Below are 18,366 nucleotides of genomic sequence, written 5' to 3'. Positions count from 1 at the left end.
GGTAATTTCAATATTGTGAAAATTTTATAATTACTGGTAAAGATATTGCAAAAAACGTGAAAAGGTAACGCAAAAATAGTTGAAATATTGAAATATCTGGGAAAGGTAACGCAAAAATAATTAAATTTCGTAAATTTTGAGAAGGAATCGAAGAAATCGTAAAAATTCAGGATTTGCTTGAAAGGGTAATTTCAATATTGTGAAAATTTTGTAATTAATGGTAAAGATATCGCAAAAAACGTGAAAAGGTAACGCAAAAATAGTTGAAATATTGAAATATCTGGGAAAGGTAACGCAAAAATTGTTAAATTTCGTAATTTTTGAGGAGGATACGCAGAAATCATAAAAATTAAGGAATTTTTTGGAAGATAAATGTAAATATTGTAAAAATTTCTCAAGCAATCCAAAATTGTAAAAATTCGGATATTTCTGCAAAAACTAACGAAAAATTGTAGGAAAATTAGAAAGAAAATATGAAAAATTTATAATTTCAGACAAAAATTACGAGAAAATTATGAAAAAATTATAATTTGTACAGAAAGTGAGGATAAAGGGTAATTTCTTAAAAAGGTAACGCAAAAATTGTAGAAATTTCCTAATTGCTGGCGAAGGTAACGTCAAAACATGAAAATTTAGTAATTTCTTGAAAAGGTAACGCAAATATCGTGAAATTCGCTAACCTTTGGTCGCATACGTACTTTTTCTGTATCAGCACTCGTTACTTAATAACCACACCTCGTACGTAAATCTTCAAATCTCCGTAACGTAGTTTATTAAAATAAACATAAATAGAGACTTTAAATAAGTACGAAGACAGGTGATGTTATTATTCTCGGTTTATATTTGAAAGTTGAAATTTACGCTTTACCTCCACCACATGAAATATGCGTTTTAACAAAAATAGAATCGCATTCTGGCAAATGAACTCACAAAATATCAAAAAAAAAAAATACTTTACTACAACTACAGAGGAAGTCCACCATCTTGTCATATGTCAAAACTACTAACAGGAATATTGTATCTTATTTGTCTTATGTTTTATGATTCTATATCATATGTCATCTGTCAATAACCGTAAATCAGTGATTTTCGTACACTACGATCGGATTAATCTGATTGTGATTATTCAGAAAGTGAACTAGGAAAATTTATTATAGAATGCGAAGTTTACCGTGTCTGTAGCCGTGGACTTCGTTTGTATAGGGGATGTTTTTTGTTTTGACTTGAAAATAGATTGTTGTGAAATTTCACGTGAAACTTATTTATTGAAACAAATGTATGGCAATGAATGTTTGGGTAGCTTTTCCACGTCAAAAATTAATGAAAATATTAGAATAAACTTTTGAGTTACTTTTTGTACAAAATTTTTAAAATTACCCATTACCTTTTAGCAGAAATTTGAAAATTTCTCTTCATCCTCACTTTTTTCCGAAATTATGAATTTTAGTATTTTTTTTCAAATTTTCCAACAATTTTTGTTTAGTTTTTGCGGAAATTTCAGAATTTTCACGATTTCGCAGCAATTTTTGCGCTTCCTTTTTTAGAAATTACATAATTTCTACAATACTTGAATTATCTTTTCAAGAAGTTCATGAATTTTCACGATTTATACGTATCTCTTTCAAAAATTAAGAGTTTAAACTATTTTAGCGTTACCTCTACCTTAAATTTCGAAATTTTAATTACCTTTCCCAAAAATTTCAAACAATTTCACATTTTTTTCAAAATTACGGAATTTTCCAAATATTTCCGTTACCTTTTCAGATAGTCTCTTAATTTTTGTGTTACTTTTTCACAATTATCCGTTACCTTTTCGAAATTTGAAAATTCCTTTTTATTCACACTTTCTCTAAAAATTAGAATTTTATTATTTTCTCGTAATTTTTTACGAAATTATAAATTTTCATAATTCTTTGCAATATTTCAACAAGTTTTTGTTAGTTTTTGTAAAAATTACCGTATTTTTACAATTTTCCATCACTTATATGTATATATTTGAGTTACCTTTTTAACAAATGTATTCTATCTTTGCGTTACCTTTCTCAGAAATTTTTCGATTTTGCATTACTTGGAAATTTCAGCAATTTTCGCGTTACCTTTTCCAGAAATTAATTGATTTCCACAATATTTGCATTTTCCTTTTAAGAAATTTCTAAATTTTCACGATTTTTGCGTTACTTCGCCCGAAATTACGAAATTTCAACAATTTTCGCGTTACCTCTTCCAGAAATTACTGAATTTCCACAATATATGCTTTACCCTTTTATGAAATTTCTAAATTTTCACGTTTTTGCGTTACCTTCTCCCAAAATTACGAAATTTCAACAATTTTCGCGTTACCTCTTCCAGAAATTACTGAATTTCCACAATATATATATGTTACCCTTTTAAGAAATTTCTAAATTTTCACGTTTTTTGCGTTACCTTCTCCCGAAATTACGAAATTTCAACAATTTTCGCGTTACCTCTTCCAGAAATTACTGAATTTCCACAATATATGTTTTCACCTTTTAAGAAATTTCTAAATTTTCACGTTTTTGCGTTACCTTCTCCTAAAATTACGAAATTTCAAAAATTTTCGCGTTACCTTTTCCAGAAATTACTGAATTTCCACAATATATGTTTTCACCTTTTAAGAAATTTCTAAATTTTCACGTTTTTGCGTTACCTTCTCTTAAAATTACGAAATTTCAAAAATTTTCGCGTTACCTTTTCCAGAAATTACTGAATTTCCACAATATATGCGTTACCCTTTTAAGAAATTTTCACGTTTTTTGCTTTACCTTTTCCAGAAATTAGTAAATTTCCACAATATTTAGTTTGCAAATTGAACATTGGAAATCAACATTTTTTAAGACACATCCCCTATATTAACAAATCACCTTTTTTGTTTACTACGTTTAGTTTTTAGCCGCGTTTAATAGTCCACCAAAGACGTCTTTGTGCATGTGATTTAATAAACAAATCAGTCACAGCTCTGTTCGTATAAATTTTAAGAGTTCTGCAAATGCAACGAACTCGCAGACGTGTCCAATCACCTGTTGAAGATTAAAAAAGAAACCGCGCCTTTCGTGCTTCACGGAGAGTTTAACTTAAAAAATAAATGTCTAGAGAATGTTATTAGATGTTATGGTTACATTTGAGAATAAATTAGCAGCTGGTATCGGTTACAAGACTCAATTTTCTTCGGAAATGCGTACTTCAAACATGCAGATATCAAAAATGTAAATACAGATATTAATGTATTAATTAATATTGGGGAAATGATAGTTAGTATTAATAAATTTAGTGAAGATATCAATATTATCAAAAATTTTTATTGGAAAATGTTGATTTTTTTACTACAAATATTAATAAATAAGCACATATATATGAATTGAAAATGATAGCAGCACATTGTATACAAGTGTAATCGAAATTATAGTGAATAGTAAAAAAATTATTTATTAATTTTGAAATATTCGTTACAATTATTAATAGATTAGTATATATAATAGAATTTTTAGTGAAGACTGAAGATATCAACGAATTATTTCTAGATATCGGTTTATTGATAGTTAAATTTTATGAATTCAGAATAAAAATTCTACACACATCTACTGTTGAATAGAATACATATATCGACAAATATCGTGAATTTTAGAACAAAATGGATGTATATACCGATAGTTGGTCAAAAAATGACTGCTAGTGCTAACAAATGGTTAGCAGATATCAATACATTAGCAGATATTAATAAAATGATAGCTAATATCCATAATAAATTAACAAATATTGAAAATTTGGCAAAAAACCGACTGAATATACTATAATTATTGAAAGATTGATAGCTAATACTCACAAATCATTGGCAGATATCAATATATTAGTAGATAGCATTGAAATAATAGCTAATACCGATAAAGAAAATGTAATTGTTGGAAGATTGACTACAATTGTTAATTAATTAACTATTAATGTTAATCGATCGACTATATACGTAAATAAATTGACAAATATTGAAAATTTGGCAAAAAACCGATTGAAGATACTATAATTATTAAAAAACTGATAGCTAATGCTCACAAATCATCGGCAGATATCAATACATTAGCCGATATCAATAAAATGATAGCTAATATCGATAATTAATCAACAAATATTGAAAATTTAGCAGAAAACCGATTGAAGATACTATAAATATCGAAAAATTGATAGCTAATACTCACAAATCACTGGCAGATATCAATACATTAGCCGATATCAATAAAATGATAGCTAATACCGATAAATAAAATGTAATTGTTGGAAGATTGTCTAAAATTGTTAATTAATTGACTATTAATGTTGATCGATCGACTATATACGTAAATAAATTGACAAATGTAGAAAATTTGGCGAAAAAACCAATTGAAAATACTATAATTATTAAAAAATTGATAGATAATGCTCACAAATCATCGGCAGATATCAATAAAATGATAGCTAATATCGATAATTAATCAACAAATATTGAAAATTTAGCAGAAAACCGATTGAAGATACTATAAATATCGAATAATTGATAGCTAATACTCACAAATCACTGGCAGATATCAATATATTAGCAGATATCAAAAAATGATAGCTAATACCGATAAATAAAATGTAATTGTTGGAAGATTGTCTAAAATTGTTAATTAATTGACTATTAATGTTGATCGATCGACTATATACGTAAATAAATTGACAAATGTAGAAAATTTGGCGAAAAAAACCGATTGAAAATACTATAATTATTAAAAAATTGATAGATAATGCTCACAAATCATCGGCAGATATCAATAAAATGATAGCTAAAATCGATAATTAATTAACAAATATCGAAAATTTAGCAGAAAACCGATTGAAGATACTATAAATATCGAAAAATTGGTAGCTAATGCTCACAAATCACTGGCAAATATCAATATATTAGCAGATATCAAAAAATGATAGCTAATATCGATAATTAATCAACAAATATTGAAAATTTAGCAGAAAACCGATTGAAGATACTATAAATATCGAAAAATTGGTAGCTAATGCTCACAAATCACTGGCAAATATCAATATATTAGCAGATATCAAAAAATGATAGCTAATACCGATAAATAAAATGTAATTGTTGGAAGATTGACTACAATTATTAATTAATTGGCTATTAATGTTGATCGATCGACTATATATGTAAATAAATTGACAAATATTGAAAATTTGGCAAAAAAACCGATTGAAGATACTATAATTATTTAAAAATTAATAGCTAATGCTCACAAATCATCGGCAGATATCAATAAAATGATAGCTAATATCGATAATTAATCAACAAATATTGAAAATTTAGCAGAAAACCGATTGAAGATTCTATAAATATCGAAAAATTGGTTACTAATGCTCACAAATCACTAGCAGATATCAATACATTAGCCGATATCAATAAAATGATAGCTAACATCGATAATTAATCAACAAATATTGAAAATTTAGCAGAAAACCGACTGAAGATACTATAAATATCGAAAAATTGGTAGCTAATACTCAAAAATCACTGGCAGATATCAATATATTAGCAGATATCAATAAAATGATAGCTAATACCGATAAATAAAATGTAATTGTTGGAAGATTGACTACAATTATTAATTAATTGACTATTAATGTTGATCGATCGACTATATACGTAAATAAATTGACAAATATTGAAAATTTGGCAAAAAAACCGATTGAAGATACTATAATTATTTAAAAATTAATAGCTAATGCTCACAAATCATCGGCAGATATCAATAAAATGATAGCTAATATCGATAATTAATTAACAAATATTGAAAATTTAGCAGAAAACCGATTGAAGATACTATAAATATCGAAAAATTGATAGCTTATGCTCACAAATCACTGGCAGATATCAATATATTAGCCGATATCAATAAAATGATAGCTAATATCGATAATTAATCAACAAATATTGAAAATTTAGCAGAAAACCGATTGAAGATTCTATAAATATCGAAAAATTGGTTACTAATGCTCACAAATCACTAGCAGATATCAATACATTAGCCGATATCAATAAAATGATAGCTAACATCGATAATTAATCAACAAATATTGAAAATTTAGCAGAAAACCGACTGAAGATACTATAAATATCGAAAAATTGGTAGCTAATACTCAAAAATCACTGGCAGATATCAATATATTAGCAGATATCAATAAAATGATAGCTAATACCGATAAATAAAATGTAATTGTTGGAAGATTGACTACAATTATTAATTAATTGACTATTAATGTTGATCGATCGACTATATACGTAAATAAATTGACAAATATTGAAAATTTGGCAAAAAAACCGATTGAAGATACTATAATTATTTAAAAATTAATAGCTAATGCTCACAAATCATCGGCAGATATCAATAAAATGATAGCTAATATCGATAATTAATCAACAAATATTGAAAATTTAGCAGAAAACCGATTGAAGATTCTATAAATATCGAAAAATTGGTTACTAATGCTCACAAATCACTAGCAGATATCAATACATTAGCCGATATCAATAAAATGATAGCTAACATCGATAATTAATCAACAAATATTGAAAATTTAGCAGAAAACCGACTGAAGATACTATAAATATCGAAAAATTGGTAGCTAATACTCAAAAATCACTGGCAGATATCAATATATTAGCAGATATCAATAAAATGATAGCTAATACCGATAAATAAAATGTAATTGTTGGAAGATTGACTACAATTATTAATTAATTGACTATTAATGTTGATCGATCGACTATATACGTAAATAAATTGACAAATATTGAAAATTTGGCAAAAAAACCGATTGAAGATACTATAATTATTTAAAAATTAATAGCTAATGCTCACAAATCATCGGCAGATATCAATAAAATGATAGCTAATATCGATAATTAATTAACAAATATTGAAAATTTAGCAGAAAACCGATTGAAGATACTATAAATATCGAAAAATTGATAGCTTATGCTCACAAATCACTGGCAGATATCAATATATTAGCCGATATCAATAAAATGATAGCTAATATCGATAATTAATCAACAAATATTGAAAATTTAGCAGAAAACCGATTGAAGATTCTATAAATATCGAAAAATTGGTTACTAATGCTCACAAATCACTAGCAGATATCAATACATTAGCCGATATCAATAAAATGATAGCTAACATCGATAATTAATCAACAAATATTGAAAATTTAGCAGAAAACCGACTGAAGATACTATAAATATCGAAAAATTGGTAGCTAATACTCAAAAATCACTGGCAGATATCAATATATTAGCAGATATCAATAAAATGATAGCTAATACCGATAAATAAAATGTAATTGTTGGAAGATTGACTACAATTATTAATTAATTGACTATTAATGTTGATCGATCGACTATATACGTAAATAAATTGACAAATATTGAAAATTTGGCAAAAAAACCGATTGAAGATACTATAATTATTTAAAAATTAATAGCTAATGCTCACAAATCATCGGCAGATATCAATAAAATGATAGCTAATATCGATAATTAATTAACAAATATTGAAAATTTAGCAGAAAACCGATTGAAGATACTATAAATATCGAAAAATTGATAGCTTATGCTCACAAATCACTGGCAGATATCAATATATTAGCCGATATCAATAAAATGATAGCTAATATCGATAATTAATCAACAAATATTGAAAATTTAGCAGAAAACCGATTGAAGATTCTATAAATATCGAAAAATTGGTTACTAATGCTCACAAATCACTAGCAGATATCAATACATTAGCCGATATCAATAAAATGATAGCTAACATCGATAATTAATCAACAAATATTGAAAATTTAGCAGAAAACCGACTGAAGATACTATAAATATCGAAAAATTGGTAGCTAATACTCAAAAATCACTGGCAGATATCAATATATTAGCAGATATCAATAAAATGATAGCTAATACCGATAAATAAAATGTAATTGTTGGAAGATTGACTACAATTATTAATTAATTGACTATTAATGTAAATAAATTGACAAATATTGAAACTTTGGCAAAAAAACCGACTGAAGATACTATAACTATTAAAAAATTGACAGCTAATGCTAGAAAAAAATTAGCATATATCAATTCTATAACAGATAGCAGATATCAATACTTTAGCAGATAGCAGATATCAATAAAATGATAGTTTATATCAATAAATTGTAAATAATAAAAAAATAAAACATGGCAAATATTGAAGATTTTAAAACTTCAGAAAGTGTAGAAACGACAATTCTCATTTCAACAAATATAGAATCAGTTTTTTATTTTTTTTTCGGATAAGATAATTATGCTTTCAAAAATTATAGATACCATATGGTCAAGTTGATGTCGCATTCGTCTCCTTCGAATATTAAGACGAGCGTGGGTGTGATACATGAAGAGGACCGCGCAACGCGTTAACGACCACGTGGGCACGCGACTTACACAGTTTACCTTTCGCGTCCTCTTCACCGATTCGTTAGTTGGAAAAGATTTCACCTTTGACCCAGATGTTTCCGATTTTATTATTTCGGGGGCGGCAGGCAGATGCTATCGACCTTTCATAATACCATATGAAACAAAAAACGAGATTCACCTTATATAAATAAATCGATTTAATTTGGCAACAACGTAAATTGTATGTTACTGATACGAGGATGATCCCAAAAGTACTATAGGTGGCGGTAGTTACTTTTTTTTTGTTGGGCATCAATAAACGTCATTTTTCTATTATTTTTCTTTTGTTTTATGCCCGAAAATGAAAATTATATACAGAGGAGCGTAAAAAATTTAAAACTCTGAAACTTTATGGTATTTATTACATAGTTTTATACTTCAGGTACTTTACCAAACGTCACGATCATTTTTTTGAACTTTATCTCATTGTACGCTACAAATACGAGTTTAACTAGATATTAAACGCGTTAATAGCCGGTTTTAATATACGAGGATAGATCGGAAATGTTTAATTTTCATTACTCGCGAGTTTTTTTTATGTTTTGAATAGTTGAGAGTTCTTATTCAGAATATTCCCACAGAAAATACTGGTTTTAATATTTAATAGGTTAAAACATATATCTATGTATCGGCTGCAGGCGTCTACGGGGGATTTTTCATCGTTTCATTTACACGAAAACAGGAAACAGTAAAATATACCGTGAGAAACTATATTTATGTTAGTTTCCAAGACAAACTCATATAAATGATGAAATAATCGAAAATACACTTCTCAGAACGTTTTACTAAAGTTTATATGACGTAATTGCATTTTTCATAGACCAATTGAACTGCAAAACCGACATGACTTATCAAACACCCCCTGTATATTAATACAATACTATTATTGAATCAAATGTTGGAAATAATTTGTATGATTGTCAAGATTATCTAACTAAATCGAATTCGACATTTTTTTTTTCGATTTACGTCATAATAAAGTCCATTCGTCCAAAAATCTAAATTACTTTTATTGCAAAACAAGACAAATAATTTTACGATATTACAGTAAATAAAAAAAATCGTGTCTCTACTACACATAGTAAAAAAATTACATTTGTCATAACAGTCATGCGTGTTTCTGTCACTTCCGGTTTCAGTAGCATCTTGATTTTTTTATAAAATATTAATTTATTAATACTAATTAATCATACGAAAAACGATTTCGAAAATTCAACTTTAATATCTTATAATGCCGAAACTAAGCGATTTTGAACTGAGGTAAGTTTACTTAAATCGAATAATTTTCGCATACACCATGTATATTATTAAAATTAAAATTATAGTTTGTAAAAATTTATTTTTTTTTACTTCCATTTTGATAAAATAATTGATTCACATACTAAATGAACGGACTATAATTTTACAACCATGAAATACTTAATTTCGTCAGACTTGAAAGAAATTAGATACAAGAATCGAATTTAACGTTTATGTTTAAATTTTTCACATTTAACTACAAGTTTGGTGAAAAAGTATCATATTAAGTGCAAAAAGCATGTAGTAAAAAAAATATTTTTATTTTCGTATTAAACCACAGAATTATAGTTTTTTACCTTCACGAATTTGCATATCGTGTACTCCGTGTCTAATTTGTCTGAACGTAAACGTGAAACGATCAACAAAGATGGCCGAGCAATATAGTCCAGTCAGAATATGTTCAAATAAATAATTCCTACATATATATTCTTTTCAAATTACATAATATGAAGTAGATTATAGGAAATAAATTAAACGAATATTGTGCTAGACTTTTTTTCCATAATCATTTTTAAATTTCAATAAATTCTTTTTAGGCGCGTTAAATTCCATTCTGATGAAATTCTATGTTCTCTAAAGTGAAAATTTGAGGTTAGGAAACAAGAAAAAATCACTTGTTATATGTAATGAATACGCATGCGCAAATATATGTATCCCAATTGTATCAATAAGTTTTAAAATCTTTAAGTTGACGTCGGAAGCTTTTCAGACAAACCTCGTACACATTCTTAACCGATACATAAATATGTCCATACAAACAATAAAAAAAAATAATTTTAGAGCCGGTTTTTTACTATTTAAGAAAAAATATTTTTGAAATTGTTAAATCTATTAGTAAATTAAATTCTATAATTTTCTTAAACTGCAACTCCATTAATTTATTTCATTCATTTTTAAATATATTTCTAATAATCAATTGAAATTTTCATAAATTAATATCAATATTGACTGCACTATTACATTCTTCTTTTTTGTATTTTAGTTTTCGTCATGCCTTCTCTGGTTCACTCCGAGATTTGAATACGAGATCGATGGCGCATTATAAAAACACGTGTTCTTGTGGTCGGCTTTTCGTTTATTTATGTAACGCTTGACGACCGGATGTGTTCTATTCTTCTTTTTTATTATTTCTGTTGTTTCTAGAGTGTCAATGTTACCGCGGTTTCTGAGAATTCATCACCATAGATAAAACAAAATGTTAGTAGTACTTTGATATACGGGGTAACGCGTTTTTATACGAAATTTATTTATTTACTACAACGAAATATTTTTTTCAATATCTATTTCTTAACGAACGTGCTGGAAATCTAGTTCGAGCGTATAATGTTATAATAGCTTCGTCATCCACTTAAGACGTATCCCAACATTATATGGGCGTTCTAATGACTCGGCATGTAACCAATAATCAAAGCTAAATGCCTTTTAAGTGCGGGAGGATTATTTTCTTTTTTTTGCCCCATGTTCGATGATGTGCATCTCACACGTCGAAAACAGAATCGAACATAGAGATAGGATAGAAAAGAACGACACAAGTGATTATATTGTATAATAAAATTGATTTAAATGTATCCAGAGGCGGCCCTAAGGGGTTACAATTAAAAATTTATTGAAATAAAATAATTTTTTTTATCAAAATATTTGAACGAAAATTTTTATAATCTCACAGCGATTAATCAATAATATACTACAGGGTATAACAAAGATTAGTTTACATGCGCATTTTCAAAATTGGGATTGATTCTGAACCAATTCGAGAACTGTTTGAAAATTTGCAGCTTTCTAGCACCCCTTTGAATTAAATGGACACTAAAACTCCCACAACTACCCCTGAAAAGTCAAAGAGTGTCATAAAAGAAGGAGTTTCTGCCAGTTTTTATGAAATTTGGTATAATAATAATCCAAAACACGCTGCTTTAGTTTAGCTCTAAATTTTATTTTAAATTTCATCATCACTATCATCAACTTTCCATGTTTTTTTTAAGGTTAGAAAATGCTTCAGACAAATAACAACAATATTCGACATTAGACGACCCTGACTCGGTTCGGAATTCGGTTCTATCCTGTATATCAAGCAGTTTTTTTTCTTCTTTTTCAACTCTTTAGTGTATGTTCACTATTTAATAGTCCGGTTAAATGTGGACCAACATTCTTGATTATTCCAAGCGTCGAATTTGACACTTCGTATCAGTGTATCGGTTTCGAAAAAAAAAACAAAAAAAATAAATTGTGTCCGTTTCTCTGTAAAAACTGGTCAGAAAACATCGTTCGTTATTGTCGCTAGATATTTGGACGAGATAACGCCGCCTTTCGGTGAGAAGTGTCTTTTTTTCAACTTTTTTTGCGTCGAAGAGTAACTTTAGAATCGACGTGGCCGTTAACAGTGTCGAGCATTTAAATTTAATGGCTTCGAATCTTTTGTCACGTATTCGTGACCGAACAGGACCGAATCTGCCAATAAAACATTATTGAAATCTAACTTTTTTTCCTTCAAAATGAAAGAAAAAAAGATTCTAAACATTAACCTAAAAAATATTTTAATGAGAAAACTTTTTTATCGAAAAAAATTAGTACTTAGTATAATAGGAGTAGTATTTTTTCGTTACCCCTAGTAGTAATACATGACACCCATTAGATAATTGTACATATCAATGAACGCAAAAAATATTTTATTTAATTTTAATTCAATTAATAAAAATTTCGTCATATGATTGCCCGGTTTAACTTAATCCGGTCCTGTTCTTCTCGGAATTTAATTCTTTACCCGCCGTACCGTCAAATCGTATAAATAACATCACAAAAGAAATGAATATAAAGTAACCGCCGAGCCGAGAAAGAAGATTTCATCTTATTTATTCGAATGCTTTATAGATTCAAGACTCGAAACCCAGACAGTTTGTTGGTTACATTTTTTTTAAAACTTTGTATTTATTCATTTCTTTTCCAGTAGAAAACTCAAAATGACGCGGTATATTTTGATAGCCGGATGAGATATTTCGAGTGTGAGATCGGTAACTAAAAAGAGTTTACACGGAAATGACGATCAGACAAAAAAAATTGTGAAATCGGGAACTTATCGTATTCTAAATCTTATAAACAATTATTAATTATACAACACGATATACTGAATCTATTAGTTATGCAACACACAATACTACCGCGTATATTTTAATAAGTCGAAAAATATACAAATTCGTTTTTAGAATCACCCACTGTTTTATTTTACGACTTACGTGTTTATTTAGCATTTAAATCCATTGGCAATGTTTGAAAACGAGAAAAAATAAACGTAAATACGGCAGCTAAACACATAACCGTTATACGATGGTGATTCATCGACCTGGTTCGATTTCGTGATTCTGATTTGAATATATGGCAAATCACGGCCGACTTGATCGATTTCTTATTAATTAAATACTCCAACGGATTAATTAGTTTTTATTCAATTATAATTAGGTTTAATAATATTTTACAATACAAGTTGTTTTTATCATTTTGTAAGTCCAGGAATCTATTAAAATAATAATGTTTATATAGAACTGTCATCAACGAGAGGTAGCCATTTTACTTTCGTTGTCATGACAACATCGATCAAAGTGGTTAATAATGATCATATGATGAATAATATGGATTTTATTATGTGACACGTTGCAATATAAAAAGACAGGGTCGTCTTAAGGAATAATTAATCTATACGTATATGAAAAATATTATATTTATATACTTATATGCAATCTTTAGTTCACTAATAATTACTAAAACTGTGGATTCATTAATCTTACTACATATAAGGCCGGATATTAATAAATATATTTTTTTCTATTCGATTTCCGTTAGTTTAATTGTTATTTTATTATTTTTTAGACAAGTCACGTTTTGCCTATTGCTATATTAACCGAACCAACTGTTATTTTCTCTCTCTCTTTTTATTTTAATTATACATATATACTAGTTCGTTTTAATGATAGAGCTCAACAAATCTGACCTTTCGACCACGAATTTTCACTTAGTCCGATTTGGTATGAATCAACGAACGGCCGTTAAAAAAAATAAATTTAACGATAACTAGCAATCATCTTTCAACCAAATCGAGCATTGTACCACGACAACTGATATTATATAGAATGTCTCATCTAACTTGAAACAATGAAAGAAATTAGGTTGAAACCGTCTCTGGATTTGTATCGATTAATACAATTAATATCAAAAGCTGATTATTTTATACTATAATCGAAGTCTGGCAACGTTGTTGATTATGAATAATTGTTTAACATCGAATAGGGAAAAGTTCAATTCGTATAACGATTCTACTACGTGTATTCTTCTTCTTTTTTATTGCTAACCATCAAAATTTATGATAAATGAAAAGAATTTCTACGCAGCATCATTTTAATGAAAAGCAAATCAATGTCGATGCAATCCTCCTTCAAATATCTCTTATTACATCAGTTCGTGTCACTCATCTTGTCATAACTGTCAGTATTATTAACATCTCAACGTTCACAATTGATCTTATATAGAAAATTAATAAGATCTGTCTCGGGACGTCGCTTTCATTTTCATATGTTATAAAAAGGGAACTTTCCATCACTTGAAAAAAATATTTTTGATTCTATTATGAAAATAGATTGATAATAATCGGTTTACTGATTACGTATTATCGGAATCTAAGTGAAAAATTATTCATCGTTTCATTCCTTTATAAACGCTAATATACCGAGTGAGTTTTCTTTTATATCTAATAAGATTTATTTATTTAATTATTGAATCACCTTTATATAAAAAATATATGAAAATATAAATATAATTAATTAAATATGACAAACATCTGTTACTGATAGTCTTTTTATATTTTAATTATTTCATATATATTTTTTTAATATCGAGATCTACTGGAAAGAACAAAAGGGTAGAAACCGTCTCTGGATTTGAATCGATCAATACAATTAATATTATAAGCTGATTATTTTATACTATAATCGAAGTCTGGCAACGTTGTTGATTATGAATAATTATTTAACATCGAATAGGGAAAAGTTCAGTTCTTACCAAGATTCCACTACGTGTATTCTTCTTCTTTTTTATTGCGAACCATAAACAAAAAGTAACTGGTTAAAATTTGAATTGATTTGTACTGGATCTACTGGAAATATTGTATAAAGTTTATATATAAGCGCAAATCTATTTAAGACAATTCTTTTTTAATTTTTGCACCCGAGCCGCCGCTGTTTCCTTCATCCACCACTGCGTGCATTAATCTAAATCATTGTCGATTAGAAATACACGTCTGTGTATCGAATCAATAAGAAAGTACATTTGTTGTTTGTTTCTGGTATAATAATGCTTACATGCATTCATACACACACACGTAGATATGTAGGTCAGAAATCTACCGTGTAAAACGTGGGTGGGTATCACTTTATCTCATTCTCTCTCTCTCTCTCTCTCTCTCTCTCTCTATATATATATATATATATATATATATATTTATATATATATATATATATTTATATATATATATATTTATATATATATATATATATATATATATATATATATATATATATATATATATATATATATATATGTCTCAAATGTCAAATATTTCGCTACTGTAAGTGATCGTTCTATGTTTTTTATGATTCTATGAACTACAAGATAGATAGATAGATACAAGAAAAAAAGAAGAAGAGAGTTCTAACTAAGAAAGAATATAACCGATTCGTTTTTAAAAAATAATTGTAATTATATTTTTTATGAACAAAAGTATTAAATAAATAAATAATCTTGAATTGGTATTATAAAATTAACTCGGTATACCTATAATAGTTTCTGACGTCATAAACCAAGTATTAAATCATAATAAGCAACGTTGCCAGGTTTAAAAAAAGTATCATGGAAATTTACGAAACATAAAACATTCTGATTTTTTTATATAGATATACATATTATGTTAGAAATGTATATTTTACTTCAGCTTAGTTTCGGCCTCAATTTAATAGAAAAAAAGATTTGTTTCGACGTATTTAGGTCTTTATCAAAATACGACTCAACTGTGATAACTTGCGTAATATTAATCATTAAATCATCTACAATATGAACATCAAATAAAAATCTGTTTTAACCATATAATTAATTTTCCTAATTTATTTTAGAAAATAAAGAAAATCTGGCAACTGTGCGCCAGCTGTAATGTTTATATGATAGATATACTAGTTGCATAAAATCGAACCAGACCGATTTAACTGAACAAAAAAAAAGAAGAAGAATGAGATGGAATTTACGTTATAAATAATAAATTTATGAATACAAAATTTTTAATAATTTCAAAACAAATATTGGTAAAATCTTTTATGGAAAATATATAAGTCAATTCTTATGTCGTAAATCAAATACTTAACTATAATGTCAACGTTGTCAGATTGGAAAAGATATATAATATATGAATACTAGGTGGTTGAAATAATAATCGTATGGCGATAAATCGAGACTATAAGAAGGGTGTTCAATTGTTTCCCAACCCAATTCGTGAGTTGATTTTGAAAATTTTTTCGATATCTTATCAAAATATTTCAAATCAAATAAATTACAGTGTATTTGAGACATAGAAAGGTGTTTTCACAAAATTTTATGAAAAAAGTTTCTCGTAAAAGATAAGAACAAAAAACCAAAAACTCGATTGTTACAACATAAATTTTGAGGTTATGTGAATAAAGTGTGAATACGAAATTTATTTAAATCACATGTTTTGCAATCGGAATTTAAAAAAAATCTTCGACATTTGGTTGAAACGCATTCCAAAGAATATTTTGAAGAAATAAATCCATATCCAAGTATATAAATATTAGTTTTTATTTGTCTATCTCAAAACTTGTGTAACAACCCTCGTAGATGTAACTATTTTATTAAAAATAAACTTGTTGCGTTTTAATTTTATGATACCACTTTTGTAAATCATCATTACAGGTAATTAACGAACTTTTATTTTTTTTTAAATCGATGATTGATATAACTACGCCATATGGTAAAGTTTCGTGTCAATCATGATTTTTATGACTGATATAAACGATGATTAAGTAAAAAGAACTACTGACTTTTATGGTATATGGGTTAAATTTAAAAAAAAAATAGTACTGAATCGATTTTAGGTAAGTACAACTTTCGTTTTATCTCAATAGACATTCTTAATTTATGATCTTGTCAATAATAATTTACGTAATCTTTTTTATCATTGTTAATAAAAATTTTCACTTAAAATTTAGTCGTTGTATTCAATCTCAAGGTCAAGCTTCGATATTCGACCCCTATTAGGGCTCATCACGCGAAAGAGGCAGGTATGTTATTGGTGGGCAGCCCCATCGTGAGATGGCAGGTATAAGCGCCATGCCGAGGTGTTACATTAATTATAAAAACTGACGGGTTATGGCTCCAAACAAGATTTTGATTTTTTTTTACATATATATACACCTACTTTGTATTTTAGTTACTTTTAACTTTTAATTTTTTTTATTTTTATACGTCGGTATAAGTAATTTACGTCTAGGTCAACTTGAACATTAATCATATTTTCTTCTTTCTTATTACCCATAAAAATTGAGTTTTTACAAAGAAAATTTGACAGTAGTCAAAGTGAACGATTCAGAAAAATAACATTTCGATAACATTCTGGTTGTTTTTGAATTCTTAAGCACATAAACACCATCTGGGATAGAGATTCCTTACATATTGACATAACCTTACTTTTTATGTTATTCATCATTCTTATTCGTTATATGATATGTTTAATGGATTATTTTAGGTAAATACATAAAATTCAATTAGTTAAATTAATTCTTAAGTATAATAATTAGCAGTCTTTTATAAATATTTTGAATTTTCACGAGAACTGTATATAAAATATATTTCAGATGTTATAATAATACGATTAGGTATGGAAAATCCCTTATAAATAGTACCAATCGATATAATTAAAAGAAAAAACATAAACATTCTTTCTATCAGAGCTGTCATGTCACATATGAAAGCATTGGGTAATATATTTAACAAAATATTTACTTACATGTTTGAATAATGTTAGTCGCCGATGGAAAATGTATGAAGGATGCACTTTTCACTGCCAGTTCACGCGAATTCACCATTTTAAACACCGAATTTACGTGAAAATTTCATTGGAAATTAACACAAATTGCACTTTACCGTCTGTCAAAAATACCTAAACTGTACTACATAATATATAATCCTATGCCATCTTTCGTATAAAAAACAAACCGTACAGATTTCTGTAGAAAGGTCATCTGCTGGGAAATATAATATATACAATAATACAATCTAGAATACTATATTAATACACAAAAAAATTTTATTAGTAATACTTTATAATTCTTCAACGGTTTTCAATTACAATTTTCAAACATTCATTTTAGGACATTTCGGAAACTATGATCACAAACATTGTGGTTCAGAAACTGATCAGATAATCGGAACGATATGCTAGATAGACCAGTGGGTGAAAGCGATCATTTGACTGATTGTTTAATTTGTCTATGATT

The 18,366-nt window shown here is 27.5% G+C and overlaps 1 protein-coding gene across 2 annotated transcripts in view; it reads right to left on the bottom strand.

Annotated features, from left to right (window-relative positions):
* Window positions 1-18,041, bottom strand: part of LOC130896253 (bone morphogenetic protein receptor type-1B) — a 68,306-nt gene extending 50,265 nt beyond the window's left edge. Inside the window, exon 1 of one of the 2 annotated variants that reach the window (XM_057804216.1) lies at window positions 17,877-18,041. In XM_057804216.1, the coding sequence (XP_057660199.1) occupies window positions 17,877-17,955 (79 nt within the window). In that variant the 5' untranslated portion in view covers window positions 17,956-18,041. The remainder of the gene's footprint in view (window positions 1-17,876) is intronic. The other variant, XM_057804214.1, reaches the window with a different exon arrangement.
* Between the last annotated feature and the right edge of the window lie 325 nt (window positions 18,042-18,366).

Source organism: Diorhabda carinulata, chromosome 7 (genome assembly GCF_026250575.1).
Source record: "Diorhabda carinulata isolate Delta chromosome 7, icDioCari1.1, whole genome shotgun sequence".
NCBI classification, from domain to species: Eukaryota; Metazoa; Arthropoda; class Insecta; order Coleoptera; family Chrysomelidae; genus Diorhabda; species Diorhabda carinulata.
Note: the sequence above shows the minus strand (reverse complement) of the source record. Positions and strands in the feature narration are given on the sequence as shown.